General features: G+C 45.0%; 1 protein-coding gene across 3 annotated transcripts in view; it reads right to left on the reverse strand.

The window, feature by feature from the left end:
• Positions 1 to 12290, reverse strand: part of SHPRH (SNF2 histone linker PHD RING helicase) — a 139748-nt gene that overhangs the window by 83943 nt on the left and 43515 nt on the right. For 2 of the 3 annotated variants that reach the window (XM_044292552.1, XM_044292551.1), the window contains exon 7: positions 6830 to 6917. In XM_044292552.1, coding sequence (XP_044148487.1) covers positions 6830 to 6917 — 88 coding nt within the window. Of the gene's footprint in view, positions 1 to 3317; positions 3513 to 6829; positions 6918 to 12290 lie in introns of those variants that run through there. The other variant, XM_044292553.1, reaches the window with a different exon arrangement.

The raw sequence follows: 12290 nt of genomic DNA on the forward strand, positions 1-12290 counted from the left end.
AGGGGAGATCCCTGAGGGACTCCCCACTCCACCTTCTCGACTGGGGAAAAGAATGAGCCCAGTTTGACTCTCTGAGTTCTGTTTTTCAGAAAGGAGTCAAACCAGGTAAGTCCGTGGCTATCTACTCCGATGTCAGCTTTTAATCTATTTAGGAGGATGGGATGACTGATAGTGTCAAAAGCTGCCGACATGTCTATGAGGACCAACCAGGTCCCCCCTCCCTCGTCTGCGACCCCTAGGGCTTCATCCCATAGGCTGACCAGGGCTGATTCCGTGCTGTGTGTTGGCCTAAAGCCCGACTGGTGTTCATCTAGAAGTCGATGCTTTTCTACTTGCAGCTGGAGTTGGCTTGCCACTGCTGTCTCCATGATTTTAGCTATTAGGTGGATGTTGGTAATCGGTCTGAAGTTGGCCATTATATTTATGTCTGCTCCTGGTTTCTTGAGGAGGGGAGTTATGATTCCTAACTTGAGAGTCTCAGGGACGTTGCCACTGAGAAAGGAGTCATTTATAATTGTTAGAATTAACGGGGCAATGGTGGTCGTGCATTCAATAAGAGATTTAGTTTGGATATTGGAGAGGGGATAAGTTGCTTTGGACATGTTTTTCATGCTTTTTGTTAGGTCTTCAAGTTTTAATGGGCATAGGGTGAAGGTGTGAGTAGGGTTTGTCACGTTGTTCTCTATGGGGGGGGACAGTTGCCTGTTGAGCTAGCAGGATGTCGTTTTGGATATTGTAGACTTTTTGTTGAAAAAATTTTGAGATGTCGTTGCAGAGGTCTTGGGATTCGGGGATGGTGGTTTTGAGGCCATCGGGGTTAGCCAGATCGAAAATGATCTGAAAGATCTTTTTAGGCTTTTGAGCAGCGTTTTTAATCTCGCTAGCAAAATGATCTTGTTTGGCCTTAAAGATTGCTTTGTGGTAAATCGTCAGTTGGGTCTTATATTTTAGCTGTGATTCTTCTATCGGATTTTTCCTCCATGCCCTCTCTAGTCTGTTGCATTCTATTTTCACTATTTTTAGTTCTCTCGTATACCACGGTGCTTTTTTCCCTGATTTCTTTACCAGTCTCAAGGGGGCAAGTTGGTCCGCCGTTTTTTTGACGATGTCGTCAAATTGTAATGTGAGTTTCTCACAGGGCAGTTTGAAGTCGATTCTACTGATGTGTTCTTCTAGGGTAGGTAGGATTTTGTCATATGTCAGGTTGTTGTTATTTCTTCGCCAATTTTTTTTTTTCTCCTGTGGTTAGCTGCTTCGTGTTAATTGGGATGTGGAGTTCGAAGGCTATGAGTCTATGGTCGGTCCAGAGCAATTCTTCTGGATCTTCTACTGTTAAGTTTAGATTTTTTTCAAAAATCGGATCGAGCAGGTGACCCGCTTTATGTGTGGGTTTGTCGACCCTTAAGGTGAGTTGGGCTAAGTCGAGCTGTGTGATAACTTTTTGGGCTGGGGTATCTTGCTTATCGTTGAACCAAAGGTTAAGGTCCCCTAGAATAAGGAGTCTATGATGTTTTATTGTGAGATCCGTGGCCCATTCTATGAAGTTGTCTGTGAAATGAGTGCGGGGTCCTGGGGGTCTGTAACATAACGCTATTATTATTGTGTATTTATTTTCGATCTTCAAACGTGCTGTGAGTGTTTCCCATGATGGGTTTTCCGTAGGAAGGTTAATTTCTGTTATTTTTATTGTGTTTTTATGTACAATTGCTATCCCTCCCCCCTGTTTGTTAGGTCTGTTCTTTATGATGATCTTGTAGTCTGGTGGGAGCATTTCCCCGATGTCTACCCTGGACTTTTCTGTAAACCATGATTCCGTAATGAACAGACATTCATAATTTCTATCTATGCATAAATCGCGAATTTCAAATTTATTCTTAACTGCCGATCTGGCGTTTATTAAGGCACATCTTAAGTCAGTGTGGAGGGATTTTCTTTTCGGGGGCCGTTTATTTTGTTCTGGATATTTTGGGTCTGTGCTATCTATGGTTTGTGGCGAATGGTTAAAAATAGGTGTTTTAAAAATCTTAAGTTTAAAAGCTTTGGTTAAAATAGTACCAGGGATATCTGTACCCCTGTTTTGTAGTGCCAACAGTTGTTGTGAATCATACTTGATTCGCAGATCTGAGGTATGAGACCCAGGTTGACCGCTCTGGTTTCTCTGGTCCCTCCAGGCCCATACGGGCTCAGACGGGCGTGTCCTCTGTACCGCCGGACCCGTCCGTGGTACGTGTACATTTTTTATGTGTGAGGCGGCGTAAAGACGCCGAACGCCGTCCCTCTGTCGGCTCCGCCCCTCCCCTTGGCGTGCCACAGCGCTGGAGCTGGGCTTGGGGGTGTTCTTAGGCAGATTCCGCAAAGTGCAGGTGCGTTCAGAGAAAATTGCAAATTGTGCCAAAAGTGCAAGTGCTTGGTGTGGTGGCCCCCAAGAGGGATCGCCACTTTAGTAAGTGCGGGTAAGCCTTTTCAGAGTGTGTAAGCAGCGTGGGGGTCTCGAGTCGAATTCGCCGACCGCGGCCTCTTGCACTGTTGTAGCAGAGAAAACTTCGACTCTTGCCAAAAGTGCAAGCGCTTGGCGCAGGAACCACCAGCCAATATCCCCAGACAGTATAAAATACAAGCCTGTCACTGCCCAATAAAATACACAATAAAATTATACTCAACAATAAATATAAAACTAGTGATGGTCGCTAAGAGTACATAATAAGATATTGTAGATTGAATGGAGCTGCTAGTGGTCAGATCCGTCCAATCTATATACGCTTGGAGGCTCCCGCTGTAGGGGAGTGTTATCTGAGCAAATATAATCAATACATCTACTACCTATACAAAATGTGAAAAGAAAAAAAAAAAAACACCAATTCCCAATGTGCTGATATTGAAGAACAGTCCCGGTATCCAAGTGCCAGTATTATAAAAAGGTGAAAAACGGAATCCAAAGAAAAAAAGACCATCTGTGTAAATAATTGTTCAACAAAAATAAGAATCCTATAGGACAAATCAAATTCATTGTGTTGCTGTGTTTAAAATAATAAGTGAATATTCATTTGCTGCGGAATCTCTTGTATTACCCACAAACAGCAGAGGTTTGCCGATATAAGCGGCAAAATACTATTGAGTCTGTAGCCGCTTGTGTATAGGAATAACTTTGTATGATCAATGGGGCCTCACAGGTGGGTTAATGAGCCATATCAGCAGACCAAGGGCTTTCAGGTCTGAAGAATTCCCCCAACACAATCCCAGACAGTACAGGTACTCCGTGGGGATTTACTGAATACAATTCAGGGACAGTAAAAGTTCGGAACCCAGAGCACAAGTACCTTAGGGTGTATAATCCTTTCTCAGCGTCTCCAGTCGCAGCTCTCAGCCCAATACACTCTCCAAATACAGACCTCTGGGCAGAGCCGCTGCCAGACGTCCTCCCGCCTCAGTTCCAAGGGCCTCTGTCAGTATGCTGGAAAGGTGCCTCCAGGCATAGGCTGCCACTTCAGCGCTGATTTTTCACTGACCCCACGGTTAGCAGTCACAGGCAGCATCGGAGCTTCCAGACTCTATGCTCTCTCCTCTCACACAGGAATCACATTAGCTGTCATGCCTGTAAGGCCAAATGCACACGGCCGTGAGCGATCCGTGGTATCCTGGCCTGGCATCCTGCTGAGAGCTGGAGCGTACGGCGTCATTGGTTGCTATGACGCCGTGCGCTTCATGCCGCCGCTGACCTACAGTAATACACTCGTATAGATCATACCAGTGTATTACTGTAGGTCAGCGGCAGCATGAAGTGCACAGCGTCATAGCAACCAATGACGCCGTGCGCTCCAGCTCTCAGCAGGATTCCAGGCCGGGATACCACGGACCGCTCACGGCAGTGTGCATTCGGCCTAAAACACAATATAAACTCCTATAAGAAAATACCAGAACCCATGAAATCAATTATACAGTTTATTGGCAAAAAGTCATAAGAGGAAATTTTCCTCTTATGAATTTTTGCCAATAAAGTGTATTATTGATTATTATTTTCTTATAGGAGTTGATGTTTTAGGCCTCATGCATACGGCCGCTGTGTGCCCATGGCCACACGGCCCATGTGCACTCTACATCACAGATGCGGACCCATTTACTTGAATGGGTCCGCAATCACAGATATGCGTAACGAAAGCATGGATCGGAACCCCCACGGAAGCACTATGGAGTGCTTCCTTGGTGTTTCTGGCCGTGCCTTTGCACCGCAAAAAAAATTTGAATATGTTCTATTTTTTGCGGGTGGGACGGATCACGTTCCCATTGAAGTTGAATGGGTCCCAATCTGTCCCGACTGCCGCACGGATATTGCACGTGCATTGGGGACCACAAATTGCGGTCTCCAATGCACGGATGCATAACGGCAGTGTGCATGAGGCCTAAGGCATTGCTTAGACTCCATCCCACAGTCTAGCCAGTGCCTAATGGGTTACAGTTTAGACCACCTTCTGGTACATGTTGATTATTCCCTTTTAAACCCCAGTCCATGTCTCCTCAGTACTGGGAATCAGTGGGAGTCATATTAGACGGTAACAAAAGGTTGGAGCATAACTAAAGGTGGAATTCCCTTTTAATGTCTCCTAAAGTTGGCCACACATTAGATAGAAGTTGGTTGACGATTGCACAGGTGTCTGTCCATATGTATGTCTGTGTGTGTGTCTGTCCCTGTGTGTGTGTCCGTCCGTCACTGTGTGTGTGTATGTGTATCTGTTCCTGTGTGTATTTGACTGTCCCAGTGTGTGTCCATGTGTGTCTGTGTCTCTCCCTCTGTGTGCGTGTCTCTCCCTCTGTGTGCGTGTCTCTCCCTCTGTGTGCGTGTCTCTCCCTCTGTGTGCGTGTCTCTCCCTCTGTGTGCGTGTCTCTCCCTCTGAGTGCGTGTCTCTCCCTCTGTGTGCGTGTCTCTCCCTCTGTGTGCGTGTCTCTCCCTCTGTGTGCGTGTCTCTCCCTCTGTGTGCGTGTCTCTCCCTCTGTGTGCGTGTCTCTCCCTCTGTGTGCGTGTCTCTCCCTCTGTGTGCGTGTCACCATCACCATGCCCACAGTGTTCCTTTCTCTTGACGCAGCTGCATCAGGACGTTCTGTACGGGGCAAGAAGAAAAGGAGGAGGCAGCGCCGCCAGCATGGAGTCCATGGCAGAGACACAGGGAGGCACACTAAGGACCTAGGTAACACTACCACATAATCTACACTAGTGTTATCTGTGGTTTTACATAGGACTGCAGGTTACACTACCACATTATTAGCACCAGTGTTATCTGTGGTTTTAAATAGGACCGCAGGTAACACTACTACCTTTTCTGTACTCAGATAGCCATGACTGTGTTATCTGTGCTGTTACATAGGACTGCAGGTGATATCTACAATATTATCTGTACTCAGAGAGTTATCACTGTGTAAGGGGGCCCTCTGAGACTTTATCGCCCAAGGGCCCACATGAACCTGGAGCCGGCCCTGCTAATGGGACTAGGAGGGTCCTACAGCCGTATGTTGCCTTCAATAAGAGGAAGTAATGGCTGACTTGAAAGGAGAATTGCATAGAGCAGTGTGCCAGAAAAACAGTGCCTTTTTCATATTAAAGGGGATCTGTCACCATGATTTAGCCCTAATAACTGCAGTGCAGGGTGTCCAGATCATTATCTTTTATTCTCATATCCCCCCGTCCCCATTGTACGCCGTCAAAGCGGAGCTCGATTATAATCTGGACTGTTGAGCCACAAGCACATAATGGACTACTGAGCTTGAGTTCTACAGTCTGGACTAAGTAATCCAGCTTACCTTTGAGGGATTACAGTGAGGCAGGAGGAGATATGAGAATAATAAATGGTGATCTGGACTCTATCTGCTGTATGGTAGTTAATAGGGCTATATCATTGTAACAGACTCACTTTAAAGGGTTTCTACCACTTAGGTGTCACATATTTAGCTGTCAGACACTAGCGATCCGCTAGTGTCTGCTCTGGCCAACCATCCTAATATAATAGCTTTTGGGGCGGTGGTTTGGCTAAAAAAACTACTTTTATTAATATGCTAATGAGCCTCTAGGTGCTATGGGGGCGTCATTAGCACCTAGAGGCTCCGTCTACCTTCAGAAACTGCCGCCGAGCGCGTCCCTCCAGCCCGCCCATCTCCTCCTGAATGCGATCGTATGTATTCTGCGCATGCGCAGTGAATGTCTGACCGCTTCCTTGCTCAGACATCTCCACTGCGCCTGCGCGATGACGCCATAGTGCTCCGAGGAACAGGCGCAGTGGAGATGTCTGAGCAGGGAAGCTGTCAGACATTTACTGCGCATGCGCCGAATACAGGCGCTCACGAGGAGGATCGCATTCAGGAGGAGATGGGCGGGCTGGAGGGACGCGCTGGGCGGCGGCAGTTTCTGAAGGTAGACGGAGCCTCTAGGTGCTAATGACGCCCCCATAGCACCTAGAGGCTCATTAGCATATTAATAAAAGTAGGTTTTTTTAGCCAAACCACCGCCCCAAAAGCAATTATATTAGGATGGTTGGCCAGAGCAGACACTAGCGGATCGCTAGTGTCTGACAGCTAAATATGTGACACCTAAGTGGTAGAAACCCTTTAAGGGCTCATGCATACGACCATTGTTTTTGTCCACATCCAATCTTCATTTTGTGTGGGTCGGATGTGGACTCATTCACTTCAATGGGGCCTCAAAAGATGCGGACAGCACTCCGAAGGCACGCGGCCGGTATCTGTGTTTTGCAGATCCACAATTGGCAGACCGCAAAAATGGCTACGGCTGTGTGTAAGAATCCTAAATTATATTTAACCATTTAAAGTAGAATTAAACACTCACTGGGACAAGTCTGTCTGTTTTCCATTGTCCTGTCTTTCTTTGTCTTTTCTGTGGGTGGAGGTGGGATGAAGAAGTTCACAGTTTTTCCCTGAAATAAGAAAAATCAGATTACATAAGAATAGGATATGGGAATATCTGATACATACAAATACACTATACATTCTGTATTCAACTGGGACTATATCATTGTTAGATGTTTAACCAGTTGCTGGTTGCTAATTGCCCCTCTAGTTTAACCCTTAGAGGACCAGGGGATTTTTTTTTGGGGGGGGGGCATTTTTGTTTTTCACGCCCCGCCTTCCATAACTAATTTTATTTTTCCGTTCACAAAGCCTATGTTTTACGGGACAAGTTGTACTTTCCAATGGCACCATTTACAGTTGCATACAATGTAGTGGGAAGCAGGAGAAAAAATTCCAAATTGGGTAGAGTTGGGAAAAAATATGCAATTCTGACACTTTTTTTTTTTAATGGTGTTCACTATGCAGTAAAATGACCTGTTACCTTCATGTCAGTACAATTACAACAATACCACACTTGTATCGTTTTTCTTGCATTTTAACCACTTCAGCTCCCCTAGCTTAAACACCCTTAATGACCAGACCACTTTTTACAATTCTGCACTACACTACTTTCACCGTTTATTGCTCAGTCATAAAACTTACCACCCAAATGAATTTTACCTCATTTTCTTCTCACTAATAAAACTTTCATTTGGTGGTATTTCATTGCTGCTGACATTTTAACTTTTTTGTTATTAATCGAAATTTACCAACATTTTTGCCAAAAAATGACATTTTTCACTTTCAGTTGTAATTTTTTTTAAAAAAACGACATTTCTATATACATTTTTCTCAAAATTTCTTGTTCTACATGTCTTTGATAAAAAAATTAAAAAAAAACTGTTTGGTTAAAAGTTATAGCATTTACAAACTATGGTACAAAAATGTGAATTTCCGCATTTTGAAGCAGCTCTTTCTGAGCACCTGTCATGTTTCCTGAGGTTCTACAATGCCCAGACAGTAGAAAACCCCCACAAATGACCCCATTTCGGGAAGTAGACACCCTAAGGTATTCGCTCATGGGCATAGTGAGTTCATAGAACTTTTTTTAGCGGAAAATGATGAATTTTATTTTATTTAATTTCTTTCTTACAAAGTCTCATATTCCACTAACTTGTGACAAAAAATAAAAACTTCCATGAACTCACTATGCCCATCACGAAATACCTTGGGGTGTCTTCTTTCCAAAATGGGGTCACTTGTGGGGTAGTTATACTGCCCTGGCATTTTAGGGGCCCTAATGCGTGAGAAGTAGTCTGTAATCCAAATGTGTTAAAAATGCCCTGTAAAATCCTAAAAGTACTCATTGGAATTTGGGCCCCTTTGCCCACCTAGGCTGCAAAAAAGTGTCACACATGTGGTATCGCCGTACTCAGGAGAAGTTGGGGAATGTGTTTTGGGGTGTATTTTTACATATACCCATGCTGGGTGAGAGAAATATCTTTCTAAAATGTCAACTTTTCCCTTTTTTTTTATACAAAGTTGTCATTATAGAGAGATATTTCTCTCACCCAGCATGGGTATATGTAAAAAGACACCCCAAAACACATTGCCCAACTTCTCCTGAGTACGGCGATACCACATGTGTGACGCTTTTTTGCAGCCTAGGTGCGCAAAGGGGCCCAAATTCCAATGAGTATCTTTTAGGAGGGCATTTGGATTCCAGACTTCTTCTCACGCTTTAGGGCCCCTAAAATGCCAGGGCAGTATAAATACCCCACATGTGACCCCATTTTGGAAAGAAGACACCCCAATGTATTTTGTGAGGGGCATGTAAAAAAAAAATTTTTTGTCACAAGTTAGCGGAAAGGGAGACTTTGTGAGAAAAAAAAAATATATCAATTTCCGCTAACTTGTGCCAAAAAAATAAAAAATTCTATGAACTCGCCATGCCCCTCACGGAATACCTTGGGGTGTCTTCTTTCTAAAATGGGGTCACATGTGGGGTATTTATACTGCCCTGGCATTTTAGGGGCCCTAAAGCGTGAGTAGAAGTCTGGAATATAAATGTCTAAAAAATGTTACGCATTTGGATTCCGTGAGGGGTATGGTGAGTTCATGTGAGATTTTTTTTTTTTTTTGTCACAAGTTAGTGGAATATGAGACTTTGTAAGAGAAAAAAAAAATATCAATTTCCGCTAACTTGTGCCAAAAAAAATGTCTGAATGGAGCCTGACGGGGGTGATCAGGGAGTCTATATGGGGTGATCACCACCCTGTCATTGATCACCCCCCTGTAAGGCTCCATTCAGAGGTCCGTATGTGTTTTGCAGATCCGCGGATCCATGGATCGGATCCGCAAAACACATACGGACGTCTGAATGGAGCCTTACAGGGGGGTGATCAATGACAGGGGGGTGATCAGGGAGTCTAATATGGGGTGATCAGGGGTTAATAAGGGGTTAATAAGGGGTTAATAAGTGACAGGGGGGGGTGTAGTGTAGTGGTGTTTGGTGCTACTTATTACAGAGCTGCCTGTGTCCACTGGTGGTCGATCCAAGCAAAAGGGACCACCAGAGGAACAGGTAGCAGGTATATTAGACGCTGTTATCAAAACAGCGTCTAATATACCTTTTAGGGGTTAGAAAAATCGCATTTACAGCCTGCCAGCGTACGATCGCCGCTGGCAGGCTGTAGATCAGCTAGTTTACCTTCCGTTCCTGTGAACACGCGCGCCTGTGTGCGAGATGACGCCCCGGCGCGTCCAGGAGGAATAACAGGGCCGCCGCAAAAAAACATGACATTTCTGACCCCTATAACTTTTTTGTAGTTATGTGTACACAGCTGTGTGAGGACTCTTTTTTGAAGGACTATCTGTACTTTCCAGTGATACCATTTTTAATTGTGTGTGACTTTTCCATCACTTTTTATAAAAAAAAAAAAAAAATTGGGCGAATTGAAGTAACAAAAAATGGTGAATTGGCCGTTTGTTTGTTTTTTCCATTACACCATTCACCGTATGGGATTACTATTGCTATAGTTTAATAGTATGGCCTTTTTTGCATGCGGCAATGCCCATAGTGTGTATTTTTTTTATTAAGCATTTTCATTTTGGGGAAAAGGGTGTGATTTGAACTTTAGATTTTTTTTTTTTTTAATAACTGGCAATCATATGATTGCCCATTGTGTTCATTGATGGCTATATAACCATCATTGAACACTTTAGGGCACATTTATTAAGACTGGCGTTTTAGATGTTGGTCTTAATAACCCCTGTAACTGGCAGTAGATCCACTGGAGTTATGGCGAGGCGCCGGCCTTTACATAACTTTGGCGGATCCACCGCCGATTCTAAATGTAAGACAGCTTCCTAGCTGTTGTACATTAAAACCATTTTCTACGCTTAAAACTGGCGTAGAAAATGGTGAATGAGATGGGCCTTGCCAGCCCGTCCCCTTCCCTGCCATGCTCACTTTTTTTAGACCTTCCGTGAGTGGGAAGCAGTCGCAGATTGCGACACAAAGCACCTTTTCGCCGCAATCTGCGCCAGATATACGCCTAATTTAGGCACTCCAGGCCGATGGAGTGAGAGGAAGCCCCCTCCTTCTGCAAACCCCAAACATGCCACTGTCAGCACTGACCACGGCATGTGAATAGGTTAATCCACTGACATCACCGTATACAGCGATGCCGGTGGATGCAGCAGGCTCCTGCACCCGTCCAATCACATCACGTACATGCACGTGAGGATGCGGCAAGAAGCCACATTTCCTCACTTACATGTACGAGACAATATTTGAAGGGGTTAATAATAAACCCCTGTGCTGGCCGCTTCATAACTTCGGTGGATCCTCAGCCAATTCTAAATGTAAGACAGCTTCCGAGCTCTCTTACATTTAGACCTTTTTCTACACCTGAAACAGGTAAATGGTAATGAGAGGGCCCCTTCCCAGCCATGCCCACTTATTTTTTTTTAAATGTGGAGTGAGCGGGGAGAAGTCTCAGATTGGCGCAACTAGCTGTTGCGGCGCAATGTGCACCTGAAATACGCCTAAAATAGGCGTATTTCAACTTAATAATAGTGATGAGCTTTAGGGGTCATATATTCGAATTCGTAATATTTCACAAATATTTGCTGAATATTCGCGAATTCGAATATTTGTTATATTCTATTTTTTATATATTTTTTTACTCGAAAATCGGCAAGGTAATGATTGCGTAATATGTGAATATTACGCGATCAATACAGGCATGTGTTAAAAACGAATATATAGCACTATGATTCATGACTTCAGATGGAAAAAAATGACGCCTATTCTAAAAAACAAATATATAGCACTATATTCAATATCAATGGGTCAGACTTTTTTTTTTACTTTCCTTCATGTCTGGTGGTCCTCCAAAAATAAAGGAAGACACACGGAAACGGATCCCAGAACAACGGAACCCCATTTTGCGGAACGGAACACAACAACGGTCGTGTGCATAAGGCCATAATGAATGAAAGAAACCTGTAAAAATTGTAGCTGCTCTATTCAGGGCTCGCCATGAAAAGATTGTCTGGGAATAAATAACTGCCTCCGCTATGGAAAAATGGATTTTTGTACTCACCGTAAAATCCTTTTCTCGTAGTAGGCATTGGGGGACACAGCACCATGGGTATATGCCCAGCTGCCACTAGGAGGCTGACACTAGAAACAAAAAAGTGTTGGCTCCACCCAGGTGGGCTATACCCCTCTGCTAGAGCCAGAACAACTCAGTCAGTACCAAAAGCAGTAGGAACGCCACACCTGAACCAAAAAGAAACGGAGTGCCAACAAGTCTTGAACTGGGGAACCCGACAACCACAAGCAAACGCCGGAACCACGAACAAGAACAAATGCTCCAAAGAAAGGGAGGGATCTGTGTCCCCCAATGCCTACTACGAGAAAAGGATTTTACGGTGAGTACAAAAAATCCATTTTTCTCGTGCGTGGCATTGGGGGACACAGCACCATGGGACGTCCCAAAGCAGTCCCTGAGGGAGGGAAGAAGATCGCCAGACGGCAACCTAAAGCACCGCTGCCTGCAGAACCTTACGCCCCAGGCTGGCATCAGCAGAAGCCAGGGAATGAATGTGGTAGAATTTAGCAAAAGTGTGAACTGACGCCCAGGTGGCGGCCCGGCAAAGCTGGGCAGCCGAAGCCTGATGACGCACCGCCCAGGAAGCTCCGACTGCCCTAGTCGAATGAGCGGTCAACCTGGAAGGGGGAGCGCGACCCTTCGCGGCGTAGGCCTCCTTGACAGCCGACCGAACCCAGCGAGAGATGGTGGCCTTGGAGGCAGGCAAACCTTTACGAGGACCCGCCGGAACCAGGAAAAGAGAATCCGAACGACGGAAGGGTTCCGTGAGGCGAAGGTACCAGCGGAGGGCCCGAACAACATCCAGGCAATGGAGAGACTTCTCCCGAGGGTGAGAAG

The sequence above is a fragment of the Bufo gargarizans genome, chromosome 4 (genome assembly GCF_014858855.1).
Source record: "Bufo gargarizans isolate SCDJY-AF-19 chromosome 4, ASM1485885v1, whole genome shotgun sequence".
Taxonomy (NCBI): domain Eukaryota; kingdom Metazoa; phylum Chordata; class Amphibia; order Anura; family Bufonidae; genus Bufo; species Bufo gargarizans.